This window comes from Squalius cephalus, assembly GCF_949319135.1.
Source record: "Squalius cephalus genome assembly, chromosome: 4".
NCBI lineage: Eukaryota > Metazoa > Chordata > Actinopteri > Cypriniformes > Leuciscidae > Squalius > Squalius cephalus.
This window is the reverse complement of record NC_137125.1, coordinates 42,069,853-42,085,917: the sequence shown is the minus strand read 5'-3', so window position 1 is coordinate 42,085,917 and position 16,065 is coordinate 42,069,853. Positions and strand designations below refer to the sequence as shown.

The following is a 16,065-nucleotide window of genomic DNA, read 5'->3' as shown; positions in this document are numbered from 1 at the left end:
TCTGACAGTACACAAAGCTTGATGAGGTAATTGTTTATTGGAAATAAAAGTATTCAGATTAAACTACTGACAGACCGTGTTATGCTGCTTTGGCTAAAATGTTTGGACAGCCAAATAAATATATATCCACATTTACGGAACTACAAGGAGTGTACACATTTTTTTTGTTCAATACTTATTTATATGAAAATGAATGATTGTACATGGCTTTTTGTACAACTGCCCCAGGTAATTGCTCAAACCTTCCTATTAACATGGAAATTTAACATGAGAGCAAAGCGAGAAACAGTAACCGTTTTTTAGGCACAGCTCTTCATTTGATCATATGGCTGCTTTTTTTCTTTTTTTTTTCCAGGAAAGCCCTACAGCTAACAGGATTCCCCCTCCATCAGAAAGATTTGAATAATTATTGCACATGTAAGGGACTTCCCCCTCAAAAGAGCCACTTGCTCTGGTGTCATGTTAGCAGAGATGGAAGATATACAAATTGTGTAAAATGCTTGCAAAGGACATGACCACGTTGAATGTTTTCTAGTGATTACGTACATGTGTCAAACAGCTTCTGTAGGTTCTAGGATCTTCAGAAATAAGTTAAAACAGGCTGAAAATCACAAATAAGCGATACAGCGGCACTTCATGATAAACACAATTGTGTGTTTTAAAGCCTCCGGTGTAAACGTGGAAGCCTTTTACCCTGAAATATGCTTTAAGACCCTAAATCTTGACTTCATAACAAAAGAAGAGAAAGACTCTTAAGAGTTTATAAATGCCAAAATATAGCACAAAATGTACTTCAAGGGGCAAAAATAAATGATGAAATAATGAACTAAAACATATGAAAAATATGTTCATGTAAATATACTACAATTTTATATTTTTAAATATATTTAAAAGTATACCTGACACTGTATTTCTTTTTCCATATGGGTTAGGTTGTCATGTGTTTATGTTGAAAACTGTTGATAACATTATTAATACGTTGTGAATGGTGAATTTTGTATAAAGTCAGATTTAGGATCCCTGAACTGAGGATGTTTCGTCCAGTAATGTGTGATTCTTGCAGAAGACTTCTTCGAGGTCATCAGTACTGATCCAAAACACAAAAAAGCATTTAAGTTTCAATCAAGACAACTGGAAGACATTTCCATGTGCGCATTAACTCAGGAGCAGTCGGTGTATGTTGTGACCATGTTGCCCTTTCGCTGTGTGACAGTCCTACAGTGCTGCCTGCTGGAACTGTGAAACCTGTTTTCAGTCCGAGTCTGGTGTCCATTAAAAGAGAACATCCTTTCCATATTCTCAAACATATCATCAAACATGTCACCGCCGAAAGAGTTCTGGAAGTGCCTCCTGTGCCTGCTATGTGCTTCTTCGTGGGCGTGGTGAAAGTGGCTCTCGAAATGTCTTTTATTATGCATGTGAGGATTGTGTCCATGCATGTCAGAGTCTCTGAATATATCGTCAAAGTTGAAGCTAAAATGTTGACGGAAGTGATCCCCGCCTCCTCTATGGCCCTGCCTGGAGAACGGACTGCTCCTCGTCTGGTCGTACTCCTTCCTCCGGTTGTCATCTGATAATGTTTCATATGCTGGGAATGGAAAAATATGAAGCTTTAACAACTGATCAACACTTATAATGTTCAGAAAGGTGTGTCCTGTGTCAATTTGAATGGGTGTGTTGACTCACCCTCAGCAATCTCTCTGAACTTTGCCTCTGCATCAGGGCTTTTGTTTTTATCGGGATGATACCGCATGGCTAATTTATGGAAGGCTTTTTTGATCTGGCGATCAGATGCGTCTTTGGGTACACCCAGGATCTCGTAATAATCTTTCTCGGCCAGAATCAGCTCTGAGATGAGCAGAATGCTCACAGCCACAGTGAACACTGACTGAGCTGTTGCCATGCCTGCGATCAAAACTGTTAACAGGAAACCAGAGTCAAGATCACAGTTCGTTTGCTTTTGTTCTTTTGTCATAAAAAAAGAAAATTCACAGTAGTACATCAGTGGCTATGTAATAATGTCTATTAATGTATGTATGAGAATAATGAGAATGTATGAATGTAGGCCCTATGTAGACTATGCACGAGATAGATAGATAGATAGATAGATAGATAGATAGATAGATAGATAGATAGATAGATAGATAGATAGATAGATAGATAGATAGATAGATAGATAGCTGGATAAATAGACAGACAGACACACAGATAGATAGATAGATAGATAGATAGATAGATAGATAGATAGCTGGATAAATAGACAGACAGCTGGATAAATAGACACAGACATATAGATAGATAGATAGATCGATTGCACTCTCTAAATCATGATACAAATTAATTTTCCAAAAAAAGGCTTCAAGCAAAATTCAATTTCCTATTTCTTTCTTTTGATTTATGCCCTGTACTTTCTTGACATGTTGAAACTGGGTTAAGTAGGCTACATTATTCTTAGAGAGATACTTGCAACAACAGGACATAATTATTCTCTAACATATCTAAACAGCTTTATGTATATTAAATATAAGAAATCTGCTGGTTTTAACTTACCCGATGCTCTCTGTCACAAAGTTACATCAACCACAGAACAGCTGACCCTTTTTCTGAGCGCTCTGACAGCGCTGAAGTTACTGTACCACGATTCGCAACGCGATTGGCTGATTCCCGGTATGAATGACTACAAGCGCTTCGATTGGTCCAGATCCGGAGCACATTTAACGCTTGTCAAAGCGTCACTTCCTGTTTCTATAGCAGGATTTTAGTGGTCTGGTCAGCGTGCCGCGACTGCGTACTGTCAATCTGGGAGAACAGAGGACCGCCTTCAAAAAAAACACAATAAAAGAGTCTATCTATTTATCTATGTCTGTCTATTCATCTATTTGTCTATCCACCATATATATATATATATATATATATATATATATATATATATATATATATATATATATATATATAGGCTACACTATATTTACTGTATATATTTATTTTGTTTTCTATTGAATTTCTGTCATTTGTGTACTAAAGGTAGCCTACCCCGTGAAAGATTAGGTCAGGCTAAAAAGAGTTAAAAACATGAAGTGAGAAGTGTAGGCTACTTGTTTGATAATCATTCGCGGACCTGATATCTGAAGGCCACTGCTATTCCAACTATATTCCCATTTGTTCTAAGTCCAGATGTCTTTCCCTATATCATACATAATTATTTTTATTAGGCTACACCTCTAGGTGGTTTTTGTTTTAAGATGTAAAAATCAAGTTCTGTGTAGATTTAAATGTTTAAATTGTTCTTTGTTTTGTGATCATCTTAAACCTGTAGAGCAATCACATGACAGCTCATCAGGTCACCTCCATTCCGATAATAAAACAGGTGAAATCCGCAAAACAGGCACAAGATGTCACAACTTCACTCTCTTGTTGCCCCTTTTTCTTGCTAAAGACTACAGTATCCATACAGGGTCCCTTTAAAACTAGTACTTACTATAAAAAAACAATATACGTATAAATAATGTTTCGTTTAGTTTATTAAAAGCATAATATATTAATATATATATTTTAATATGTGATAAATATATACAAAAATCTTCCAAAAAGCGTCCTTGTACTATCAGCAGTCTAACCCATGCATCAGTACAAATAGGGTTATCTCCCTCGAGACAAACTGCAAGTTAGCTAAATGAGATTTTGTACTTGCTTGCCAGAATTATTTCTGAAAACACTTTGTCCTCCATGCATAAATAAAGGTTATTTAGAGGAATTTATATTGTTCTGTGGCTTCATAGAAGTGTGAGGACGTGAAATGGATTTAATAAAACCTGTCTTTCTTTTCATGCATGCGTGGCCACATGGTGTCAGTGTGGCAGAGGTCATGTCATTATTATAGAAGTGATGTTCATTCACACACTAGAGGGAGCTTACGGTATGGCTGAATGAATGGCTGATATGGTTTTGAATAGTAAAAGGTAGCGTTATGTTATTAGGTGCCTTAGAAAAGCACTGTTTAGCCTACTCTGTTGAAGTCACCACGAAATCCAAATTACTAAGCTGCTTTAAGGGATAGTTCACCCAAAAATGAAAATGTTGTCATCATTTACACACCCTCAAGTTGTTCCATAACTGTATGAGTTTCTTTCTTCTGCTGAACACAAAAGAAGACATTTTAAAGAATGTTGTTAATCAAACAGTTGACGGTAGCCATTGACTTCCATAAAGGAAATGGCTGCCATCAACATAATATCTTCTTTTGTGTTCAGCAGAAGATAGAAACTCATTTATGGAACAACTTGAGGGTGAGTAAATATGATGGCAAAATTCATAAAAGTTATGTTCATTTTTGAAAATTATCTTGATGGACAAAATAGTCAGTATCATAAACGTTTGTTAATCACTTGTTTTTTGCGATATTTTATATTTTAAATACGTCATCACAGCAGCACTTTATTCCTGGTGGTCAAATTAAATCAATTCCCGCCCTACATTTTTTGTTCAAAAAGCAGTTTCACTTACATGTGTCACAATAGGGAAGAAAAGACTATCGCAACTTCTGTTTCTGCCGACTTTAATGGTGCATTATTACAAAATACACTTTTTGCAACATTTCATTTGGCCCTTTAAAAACTGTTGTTTTAAAAGTATTGGTAAAATGTTATTGGTCAATATAACTCTTGAGCCATGTAAATTAAGCATTGGTGTTTTTAGTATCTAAGGTACAATGCACAATGTTCTTTAAATGAATCAGGATGTTATCTAATTTAGGAGGTCAGACCATATCTGTTTGGTTGTAATGAAGTGCACAACAAAGAGTAGATGAGTAGATAACAAAAACAGTCTTTAATAAATCCAACAAGGTAACACTCAGGAAATCACTATGAGAAAAATACACACAACGTAAACTAAAGATGACACCGAACAATGGATTGAGGAAAGTAAGGGCTTAAATACACATAGGAAAGTAAGGGCTTAAGATTAATCAACCGAAAGAAGAACAGGTGTGAAATGAATGAGTAACTATGGAAACTAACAATCACTGTGAACACAGGCAAACAAGAACATACAGTAACAAAACCAAACTAAGGGACCATTTACACGACACCGTTTTCAACTAAAGACGTAAAACTTTTTATGCGTTTTAGCCGTTCATTTACACGACATCATTTTTTTAGAAGTTTTTTAAAACGATATCGTTATCGCCTCAATGTACAACAAGACGTGAATTTGTGAAAACGGTGACGACATGCGCATGCGTATTACGTGTTCAGTCTATAGTTGCGTAGCAATTCTTTACAAAGTGACGTCGCCGAGTACTGGCCCGACATGCAGAATACAGTGTTTTTAGTTGTTTTTGCAGATCCGTGTGAACAGAGATCGTTTTGATAACGGAGTCATCGGTACGCAACGGCAAAGGAAAAACTTTTTCCGGTTTTGGTACACCGTTGTCATGTAAACATACATTTAGTCATTTAGCAGATGCTTTTGTCCAAAGCGACTTACAAGTTAGGACTAAATTAAGCGAGTCATCGTGAAGAGGCAAAAAACAACACAAGAAGTGCTCAAAATACGAAGTTCAGGCATTGTTCAGAGTAGCATAAGCCCGACAAGCGAGGATTTAAAGGAAAAGGAACGTTTATTTTTATTTTTTATTTTTATGAGGTTAAGTGCTCACGGAAGAGATGGGTTTTCAGCTGTCTTTTGAATGTTGTCAGGGATTCTGCATTCCGGATGAGGGTGGGGAGAGCGTTCCACCAGCATGGAACTGTGAATGAGAATGTTCTGGAAAGTGATTTTGTGGCCCTCTGTGATGGAACCACGAGACGCCACTCGTTGACCGATCGTAGGCGTCTGGTAGGGACGTAGACTCGTAGGAGCGAGTGAAAGTAGGAGGGAGCTGAGCCTGTGATATATCTGTAAGCAAGCGTCAATGCCTTGAACTTGATGCGAGCAGGGAGTGGTAGCCAGTGCAGAGAGATGAACAGAGGAGTGACGCGGGCCATTTTGGGCTCGTTGAAGACAAGACGGGCTGCAGCATTCTGAATCATTTGTAGAGGTTTAGTTGCACATGATGGAAGTCCAGCCATACATACCCCTCAACATACCCCTCAACTCAAATGAAATAATAGAACTAAACATAAGCCTTACAGTTTCATAGCCCCTGTTCTTTGTGTACTATATGATGTCTATTCAATTTCAAAATCTGATCTAATTATGTTATTACTCATATTTTTTCAGAAGCCATTTCCTTAATATCATAATTTACACCGCATTGTATTTGATGAAGGGCATATAATGCTATGTTATTCTCACTTCTGCCTCCCCTTACACCATTCGGCCTGGTCTCCACCGAATGGTCTCCACCGCTTTTCATCTGCACTCAGAAAAAAAGGTACAAAAGCTGTCACTGGGACAGTACCCTTCAAAAAGGTTCTAATATGTACCATTTAGGTACTAATATGTACATGTTTGGTACCAATATGTACCTTTGAGGGACTTAAATGCACTCTTTAGGTACAAAGGTGTACCTTTTGAAAAGGTACCGCCACAGTGACAGCTTTTGTACCTTTTTTTCTGAGAGTGTGCCTCTAAAAATGCTCTAATCCCATTTCCCAATGGCTACCTTGGATACAGATGCCTTAGGCTTTCATTTTGCCTTTAATCCAAGGAGTGTTTGTGCAGTAAAAGGCTAACCAAATTTAGTTGTGTCGTTCGGTAGGTCAATAAGGCCTAGATACGTTTTCAGATCAGAATTTTTGCTTAAGACCATCAAGACCCTTTAATGCATTAATTTACCTCATTGTTTTTCAAATGAAAGGAGAAGGTTTGGTGCATAAATGTTTTTTTTTTAATATATATATGCTATAAGTGCACAATTATGGCCCTGATTTATTTATTTATTAAAATAAATATCTACAAATACATATTTTTGGAATTATTAAACCCGTTACAGATTCCTCATTCAAAAGATGGTCTGCTTTTAAACTCCAAATGTGTGAGGAACTATATTAGGTGTATTAAATATTCAAAATTGCTCTATTATTTATGGGAACAGAGGTGAATAGAAGACAGAAATTCCTGGAGGGAAATATGATTATGAAACTGATCGCTGAAAATCTTGACCTACTGTTTGTATGAATCCGGGTTTCTCTGTGAAGGAACATTCCCATTTCATTTAGCTTTATTGAGGTATTCAAACGGGTTTCAAAATATGTGAAGTGACTTTCACAGAAAACAGGCTTTGCAGTACAAAGAAATTTGTGTGTGTGAAAATATGAGGTCATCACAGTGACAATGGAAACGTCACACAATTTTAATCCTGTAGAATTTTTTATGCACAAGCTCATTTGCATTTTTGTTTAAATGACTGAGGAATGGAAAACAACAATGAAATGAATTGCATTGACCAAAGGCCAATCTCTAATTTACATAGATAAGGTAAGGTCATACAAAGTGTTTCAAAAATGAAACAAAAGATGTGAAAAACATGACCAGATCTATACAATCAAAGTGACAATCACATGCAGCTCATTTGTCTGCTCTGTATAATCACACAAATGCTAAATATCTTTTAATACATGCTGGGAAATAATTACAGTAATCATACCTTGATTTTCTTTAAATGGGAGCCATTTTTTCTTGATACAAGACTTTATGATGTTAGTGAGTCACTTAGTGCAGAAAGACTGGTACATTACCTGTAAATCACAGGGCATATTTTTACAGCACAAAGATGAGGTGCCATTACCCATATCATCTGTCAGAAACCTCATTCTATGAATATATGCAGTTACTTACATTTTACAGCTTAGTGCAAACATGATAAGGGAACAGATCTCCTTCATTCTCTTTAGCAGTACAAATAGTAGATTAAAAAAAAACAAAAAAACATTGAAACAAATGACCATGCCGATTTACGCAACAACTTTCCATAGCCAAAATCACTTCACTTATTAAAAAATGGCAGAGAAATTGGTGTATGCGGACACCATATTCATGCACTCTTCAGCAGCAAGAACTTGTTGTCTCTGAGGTTCTAGCTGTAGTACAGGTAGATCCATGGGTTTGTGCAGCTGTTAAGACTGGCGAGGAGCATGATAGTGACAAACACTGGCCCTGTAGCACAGAAATGAGACTGTAAATAAAGAATCACAGACAAAAATAACAAATTGCACCTAGGAAGTGTTCAAACGTGGAACTTTTCTGTGCAAAAATATTGTGTGCACCATCTGGTGTCTGCAGGCAACCGAAACATAATGCAGTTTAATCTGATCGGGTCCTTTGTGGGCCAGTGAATGGTTTTACTAATGGCTATCTTGTATATCTGCAGCTGTGGGGAAATAGATTGTTAACGCAACAGAATGGTTGTGAGTAATCATATGCACATATGTGATGGCTCATATGGTCATTTAGTCACATCTGTTATCATAACTTTGTGGTTATATTCCAACATATTGTGAAATGCATCTTATCATTTGTATTTTATTTATCATATTACCATATATCATAATGCCATTATTATATAATTTACATCAAAACTATTGTATTCTATTTAAATGTTTTAGGAAAAAAGTCATATGAACTCTACAGACGGTCAGATGTCCGTCACTGACTTTCAAGATGCTCTTTGGATCATGCTTTTTTTACACAAACTTATTTTATGCTGCTGTCCTTAAAGCAAAAGCAATTTTAATAATTAGTCATCTTGTTAATTTTTCAATGCAACTTTACACTCACTGTTATGTTAATTATTTGTATCGAAAAATGTTGTATTAAATCATGTAAAACAAAAATAGAAGCATCTCAGAGTGACTTTTGGACAGCTTTGACTTACCTTGCGTGGGTGCACTGCTTGGACTCCAAGCTGACCAGAGCTGGACCACGAAGAATGGGCTCCAGCAGAGGGTGTACACCAGGATGATAATAAAAGTCATTTTGACAGTCTTCAGCATTGCGCTTGATATCCCTTTAGTGCTGGAGCGCCCATCACCTGTGCTGCCCTGCAAGGCTTTCCTCTTCATGTTGAAATAGATCCCTGCGCATATCTTTATCTGACAATACATCAAGATTACGGCTGGCAGAACAAACACGGATAAAGTGATCCACGTTATGTATATTTTGCCTCCCCAAGGCTCAATAAATGTCGCCCAGCAGTCGAAAACGTTCTTCTCAACTTCTTGGAGAGAGAAGATGAACATCTGCGGAGCGCTGAACGCCAGTGAGATGAGCCAGGCGGCGCTTATGGCAACATACCTGCGGAAAGACCCCCTGAAGAACGACACCATGGGTTTGCAGACCGCGTGATAGCGATCTATGGTCATGGCCACGATCATATACGTGGACGCAAACATCCCGACCACTTGAAGATACTTAACTGATCTGCACACCAGATCGGAGCCTTTGAACCGGTGCGTAATCTCCATGGATAACTGCGGCAGGACTTGGAAGAAAGCGACAACCAGGTCGGCCAGGCACAGGTGCAGAAGAAACAGCTGAGTTCGAGTGTGTCTTTTTCGTCTTTTCCAGAGGGCATGGAGAAGGAATAAATTGCTAAATGTTGCCAGCACGAAAATGGACCCCAGAACTACAGCTTTCACGAGCGCAAAGTGTCCATCGGATAAACCAAACGCCTCGTGCGCACTGGATAAGTTACCGCTGCTGCAATTAAGGTTATCAGCCATTGTTAATTTAATCCTACCTTAGTACCTGACTAGTTCATTTGTTATGTTTAGGGCGTTTGACTCCTGCAGTTGTTGAGCACTGACGCAAACGGCGCGGTGCGCTATGGCACAAATTGGTCAAGACTCCAACGCCACTACCTGTGTTCACGCACGTCAGGCATTTAGTCATACATCAAATAATGGGTTAAATAAACACTTGAAATCATTTTTTTCCCCCGAAAATTTTGCTTTTGAGGTCAGTGATGGCTGTATTCTTCCCATAATGCCCAAGATCAAAGAGATAAAAAATGTGTATTTGACAGCATGACATTTTTCTCTAAATAGCCTACTTGAAAAAAGAACCAGCCTTATCATCTGCAATATATGTAAGCTTGTACATTCGTACTCCAAAAATATTTAGGCCTAATTTAAAGACTTATTTGAATTGCGTATATAATTTTCATCCATTGGAATTACGCAGTTTTAACATAAACTAATGCATTTAATGTGATGTATATTAATTGAACCAGGTAAGATTTCTGTAATATTAAAACCGAATGTGTTTTAAATACACAATAACCAGGTTTATCATCGATAAATCCGAATAGTGTCAATCTCATAAATTTCAACTAATTGCTATGTTCATGCGTTTTAACTGAATGTTTTTCTCTCTCACAATGAACAGATTTATACTGATATTCTAATGCATTTTGAAAATATGATTATTTAGATCAAATCAAATAGATGCAAATAATGATACCTTTGCCGTATTTTTGGAGTGCAGAAATCACCTGTTGCTTGCACATTTCATTTGTGTATGACTGACAAATATGCATCACATTAATGTTAAAACCGTCTAATCTAAATGCAATTTAAATACATAAATCGAATGTATAATTGAGTGTATATTACATAACTGAGTGTATATTTTAACCTAAAATATTAACTAAAATCACAAATAGACCAATATGAACTGTAATGAGAGAGAGAGAGAGAGAGAGATAGAGAGAGAGAGAGAGAGAGAGAGATTCATAACCAAAGCCTCATTTAACAGTAGTTCATATTCAAACTGCATATTCTTATGAATTCTTAAGCATTTCACTTCATTATGTACATTTTGAGGTCAATGAAGTATAGTCTGTCTTTGAAGCCTCATTCAGCCTTTAGTGTTTATACAAGAAAACACTGCAGACAATGAACTGACTTTGATATTTGATTTGACTAAAGAGGCTTTAATAAGCTGCAATGTATGACTTCTGAATTATTTCTAGATTTTATTTTTCTATACTGTATTGGAGTAGACATGTTTTTCAGTGCAAAGCATAATGGGATTATGGGCTGCTGCACAAAGTTTGCATCGACATTTGTAAATCTTTATAATCTGTAGGCTATTATAAAATAAGAAAATATATTGTGTTTTGTACAATTAAAAATAAATACATAAAAACATTCTTATCATTAGTCAATTTGAAAGACTAAATTATGAAATTCCAAGCAAAAATAAACTCCTTTTTTATTCAGGGAAAAAAATGATGTTCGATGTTAATTCTGAAGTTACTGCCATGTGTTTTGTCTGCCTAGTTACAGTCATATCAAACTCTGAATTACCTCAGCAGGTCACGTGACTTCATGGCGTTTCGCTATTGGTCAAGGCGCACCGGGGAAGTTGTTTGTGTCAAAAAGCAGGAAGCGCACATTTTCAGGGACGGACAATTGGAATGCTTTTAAAACTGGATTTCTTTGGAATGTCTCACTGAACGTCACTGGTCTCAGTGTAGCAGGAAATATTCTGTCATGTCCCATTATTTCTCCGCGAAGCACAGTATCTGTAAGTATATGCATGTCTTTTAAAATTAATTTCGATTTTCTCCCTGTCTTAACTAACTGATCGGAAGTCAGTTAATAATCACTACTATGGGCTGATGAGCCACACCTGAGTCTATAAATTACGCATATCGAACACATTTAATTCTTACTGAGCGTCCTAGTAGGTTCTCAACTAATAGGCTCTGAAGTAATATATTAACGTTACGTTTTCTAGACGCACGCCAATGTTAGCATTAATTATTCACTATTAAGACAGACCGTCTTTGCTTCTTAATCAGTGACATGACAGTAAGTAACTTACCTAACAGTATGTCCACACCATAGACTGTAAAAACATACCTGTATTTTTATTGTCTCGGTATGTTAATGAAGTCTTAGTTTTGGTTTACTTTATAATACTTGTTTAGCGTTCTTCTCATGTTGTTCGTTATATTTTGACCTGTTATCAGATTCATAACTTTGATAAGGCCTGTCATGCACTACCAGGTAAAAAAAAAGTTAAGTTTGTTTATACGGGTTTAAAGGCAGTTGTTAGACAAATATCCTGCTTGGCATTTGTAGTAGCCATTATTACCAAGTCCCATATTTTATATAAAGCAGTTAAAATATTTAGGGTAATTTGTGTTGTTAATAAGAGTTAGTTTAAGCAAATGTATTCGTTTGGCATCCTCCCGATCAGTAGCCTAGTGCCAGGCTTAATAATTCAACGTTGCTTTAGAACAATTAACGTTAGCAGCTAGCGTTCACCAGTCGGTTATGATTGAGTAAAACAGTTATTTATGAAGGGTATTATTATTATTATTATTATTATTATTAATAATAATTGTTTTTATTATTAAGCAAATTCATCCTTTTGCCATTCTTCCGCTAGGAGAATAGTGCTTGGCTTAATTGAACGTTTCTACACAACCTAATTAGCGAGCTAAGCAGTTATTATGGTGCAGATGCTGTCATTTAAAGGGATAGTTCACCCAAAAATTGAAATTGTCATTTACTCAACCTCATGTTGTTCCAAATCTGTATGAGTTTCTTCTGTTGAACACAAAAGATAATATTTTTCCTACTATGGAAGTCAGTGGGTGCTGTCAACTGTCTGATTCTTCAAAAATTCTTCAAAAATCATCTTTTGTGTTCAACAGAAGAAAAACGCATACAGGTTTGGAACAACTTGAGGGTAAAATTTAATTTGATACACTATCCCTTTAAGTGTATTAAATGTTAACAGTCACTCAAATAATAATAATAATAATGAAATGTTAGTTTATGAAAGTTCATCCTTTGTGGCATCCTTCGTTAAAAGATGGTGCCTGGCTTAATTGAACATTGCTATGCAGAAATATGACTGACTATTTAGTGGATTTTGTGCTGACCAATCAAAAGCCAGTATTGGAACTATTCCTTTATAGCTTTTACATTTTTTTAGGGGGCAGGTTTTGCCTGAAATGTCCATTTCCAAATGGACCTGGCTGGGTGGATACATGACATTCTAAAGGCCTGTTCACAACAGGAACTATATATATAAACAGATCTATATTGATAAATTAATCCATAATATTTTGTCCACACAACACGCAAATACATGGTTTATTCTGTTCTACCACTTTAAATCCTTCTGAAAGTACCGTTCCTTAATAAAACCGTTGTTATACACTTACCAGTCACTTTATTAGGTACACCTGTTCAACTGCTTGTTCACTCAGATCTAATCAGCCAATCACAGAGCAGCATCTTGATGCATTTAGGCATGTAGACACGGTTCAAGACAATCTGCTGAAGTTCAAACTGAGCCTCAGAATTGGGGAAAACGTTGATTTAAGTGACTTTGAACATGGCGTGTTTGTTGGTACGAGAGGGGCTGGTCTGAGTATTTCAAAAACTGCTGATTTTCCAAACACAATCATTTGAGAATGGCCAAACTGGTTCAAGCTGATAGAAAGGCAACAGTCACTCAAATAACCACTTGTTACAACTGAGGTTTGTAGAAAAGCATCTCTGAACGCACAACACGTCGAACCTTGAGGTAGATGGGCTACAGCAGCAGAAGACACACGGGTGCCACTCTTGTCAACTAAGAACAGGAAACTGACGCTAAAAGTCGCACAGGCTTACTAAAATTACACAATTAGAAGATTGCTTGGTATGATGAGTCTCAATTTCTGCTGTGACATTAAGATAGTAGCGGCAGATTTTGGTGTAAACAACATGAAAGCATGGTTCCATCCAACAGTTCAGGCTGGTGCTGGTGGTGTAGTGGTGTGAGGGATATTTTCTTGGCACTTTTTGGGCCCCTTAGTAACAATTGAGCATTGTTTAAAAGCCACAGCCTACCTGTGTATTGATGCTGACCATGTCCTTCCCTTTATGACCACAGTGTACCAATTTTCTGGTAGCTACTTCCATCAGGATAATATGCCACAGCATAAAGCTCAAATCATCTCAAACTGGTTTCTTGAACATGACAAGGAGTTCACTTTACTCAAATGGCATTCACAATCACCAGATCTCAATCCAATAGAGAACCTTTGGGATGTGGTGGAACGGGAGATTCGCATCATGGATGTGCAGCCGACAAATCTGCAACAAATGTGTGATGCTGTCATGTCAGTATGGTCCAAAATCTCTGAGAAATGCACCTTGTTGAATCAATGCCACTAAGAATGAAGGCATTTCTGAAGGTAAAAGGCGGTCCAACCCGGTACTAGCAAGGTGTACCCAACAAATTGGCCAGTGAATGTAGTTGTGGCGTGGACTTCCCTATTCTGATAGATTTGTAATGGTTATCACAACTTTGTAGCTCTAGTTATTGTCCTTGGAGTGAACAGGCCTTAAATTAGGGATCTCAAAAATGCAATAACTTAAAGATTTTAACAGAAATCACCATGATAACTAAACCGATCAGATGGTGTTTTTATTGTCTGTAATATGGCCCTTGTTTGAGTAAATAAAATGCCTAATTTGTACTCTCTCTCCCACTTAGTTTGATGCAGACTGCCCTGTTGCGCTAAGTAACACTCAATCAACTGCAGTGTTGTTCAGAAGAGCGCCGCAGCTTATGTGGAGATGGAGGAACGTGCTCGCAGCTGTCTGCTGCGCTCCAAAGCCACTCTGGAGCAGGACATCAAAGCCTCCTACTTGATGGACCACATGGTCAGCGATGGCGTCTTGACGAATGATGAAGAAGCGATGGTGCTTAACAAGGTCTGTTGTGGTGTTCAAACATGCTGTTTTACTTCTATAAAGAAGGAATTCAAGTCAAGTTTCTTTATTTCTGCTTCCTCAGGCCACTAGAAGAGAGCAGGCCGCAGCCCTGCTCGAGGTGCTGTTGAGGAAAGACAACAGGGCATACATCTCCTTATACAATGCACTGATCAGAGAGAGTTACGGAGATCTAGCCAACCTCCTCCACAGTGACCTGCCTCTGCTCAGCCCCGAGGGAGAGAGGAGCTTTGCTGATGGAGTGTCTCCCTCTGGTAAGCACTTTAGCCACTTGGACATGTATGAACTTGTCTTTGAAGTAGGCAAGTATGAGATACAAGAGTTTTTGCTTTTGTTGTAGTCCAGGCGATTCTGAGTGACGGTGGGGTGCCTCAGAGACCCGTGGTGTTTGTGAGCCGTCCCGCTCTGCTGAACCTGATCCGGCAGAAGCTGTACCAGCTGCAGAAGACACCAGGCTGGGTTACAGTTTTTGGCATGGCGGGCTCAGGGAAGTCTGTGATGGCTGCTGAGGCTGTTCGAGACCATGCCCTCATTAAGGGTAATAAGTTAACTTATGTATTTAGAACAGGGGTGTCAAACTCAGTTCCTGGAGGGCCACAACCCTGCAGAGTTTAGCTTCAACCCTAATTAAACACACCTGATCCAGCTAATCAAGGTCTTCAGGATTACTAGAAACTTCCAGGCAGGTGTTTTTGGAGCTGGTTGGAGATAAACTCTGCAGGACAGTGGCCCTCCAGGACTGGAGTTTGACACATGTGATTTAGAATGTCATTTGCATAAAACATGCACAAACCATCTCCATATAAGGGCTTTCAGCACACGTTTTCCTTGCATCCTTTCATCACTCGCGTCAAAATTGCCGCTGTTTGCAGATGTGCTCTCACCCCGTCCTCTAGCAGTGTCAAATGTGCCATTCTCACCAGTTCAAACACAAATATCTTTTATACAGACCCAGATTACAGACCTCTCATTAGCCAGCTGTACACACGTGTGCTATATCTTATTTAGATATATCCTGTGATTCAGAGAAACCTCACAATTGTAGCTATAATGCAGCTTTTCTTTCTCTTTAACTGTATATGATTGTGTATTTAAGATTAAATGAAATTATATTTAATAATTTTATTATATAATTTTAAATATGAATTATATTGCCTAATACAATTAATGCAACATACTTTAATATATTTAGTCATGTTAGGATGAAATATAACTTGTTTTTTTGTTTTTTTATTTTATTTTGATCTTAAAATCATTCGTACACACTTCACACACAAATTTTTGCGTACGCATGCTAGTGAATGAGACCCAGTATTTGTTTGAAAATAAGTGGATGAATCAATCAATTAAAAATAAGCTATTTAGAGTGAAAGTATGT

At 37.5% G+C, this 16,065-nt stretch overlaps 3 protein-coding genes across 7 annotated transcripts in view; 1 reads left to right on the top strand and 2 right to left on the bottom strand.

Annotated features, from left to right (window-relative positions):
• Positions 1–20: 20 nt before the first annotated feature.
• Positions 21–2,658, bottom strand: dnajb9b (DnaJ heat shock protein family (Hsp40) member B9b). The gene is made up of 3 exons (XM_079868646.1): positions 2,551–2,658; positions 1,687–1,917; positions 21–1,588 (listed from the first exon to the last, which is right to left on the bottom strand). Exons 2-3 carry the CDS (start codon positions 1,901–1,903, stop codon positions 1,161–1,163), a joined length of 645 nt encoding a protein of 214 aa, XP_079724772.1. The 5' UTR covers positions 1,904–1,917; positions 2,551–2,658; the 3' UTR covers positions 21–1,160.
• A 5,307-nt stretch (positions 2,659–7,965) lies between these two features.
• On the bottom strand, positions 7,966–9,665 carry avpr2l (arginine vasopressin receptor 2, like; the record flags this gene model as incomplete). Its single annotated transcript, XM_079868850.1, has 2 exons — positions 7,966–8,100; positions 8,819–9,665. The coding sequence occupies 2 exons, from the start codon at positions 9,663–9,665 to the stop codon at positions 8,021–8,023; spliced, it is 927 nt and encodes a 308-aa protein (XP_079724976.1). The 3' UTR covers positions 7,966–8,020.
• Positions 9,666–11,304: 1,639 nt separating this feature from the next.
• The window catches only part of apaf1 (apoptotic peptidase activating factor 1), a 45,506-nt gene continuing 40,745 nt past the window's right edge, over positions 11,305–16,065 (top strand). For 3 of the 5 annotated variants that reach the window (XR_013821107.1, XM_079869800.1, XM_079869799.1), the window contains exons 1-4: positions 11,332–11,472; positions 14,449–14,669; positions 14,752–14,941; positions 15,028–15,225. Coding sequence is in view for 4 of the 5 variants with exons in the window: in XM_079869800.1 (XP_079725926.1) it covers positions 14,532–14,669; positions 14,752–14,941; positions 15,028–15,225 (526 nt within the window). In the remaining variant the exon portion in view is untranslated. Of the gene's footprint in view, positions 11,473–14,448; positions 14,670–14,751; positions 14,942–15,027; positions 15,226–16,065 lie in introns of all 5 variants that reach the window. The other 2 variants (XM_079869801.1, XM_079869798.1) reach the window with 2 other exon arrangements.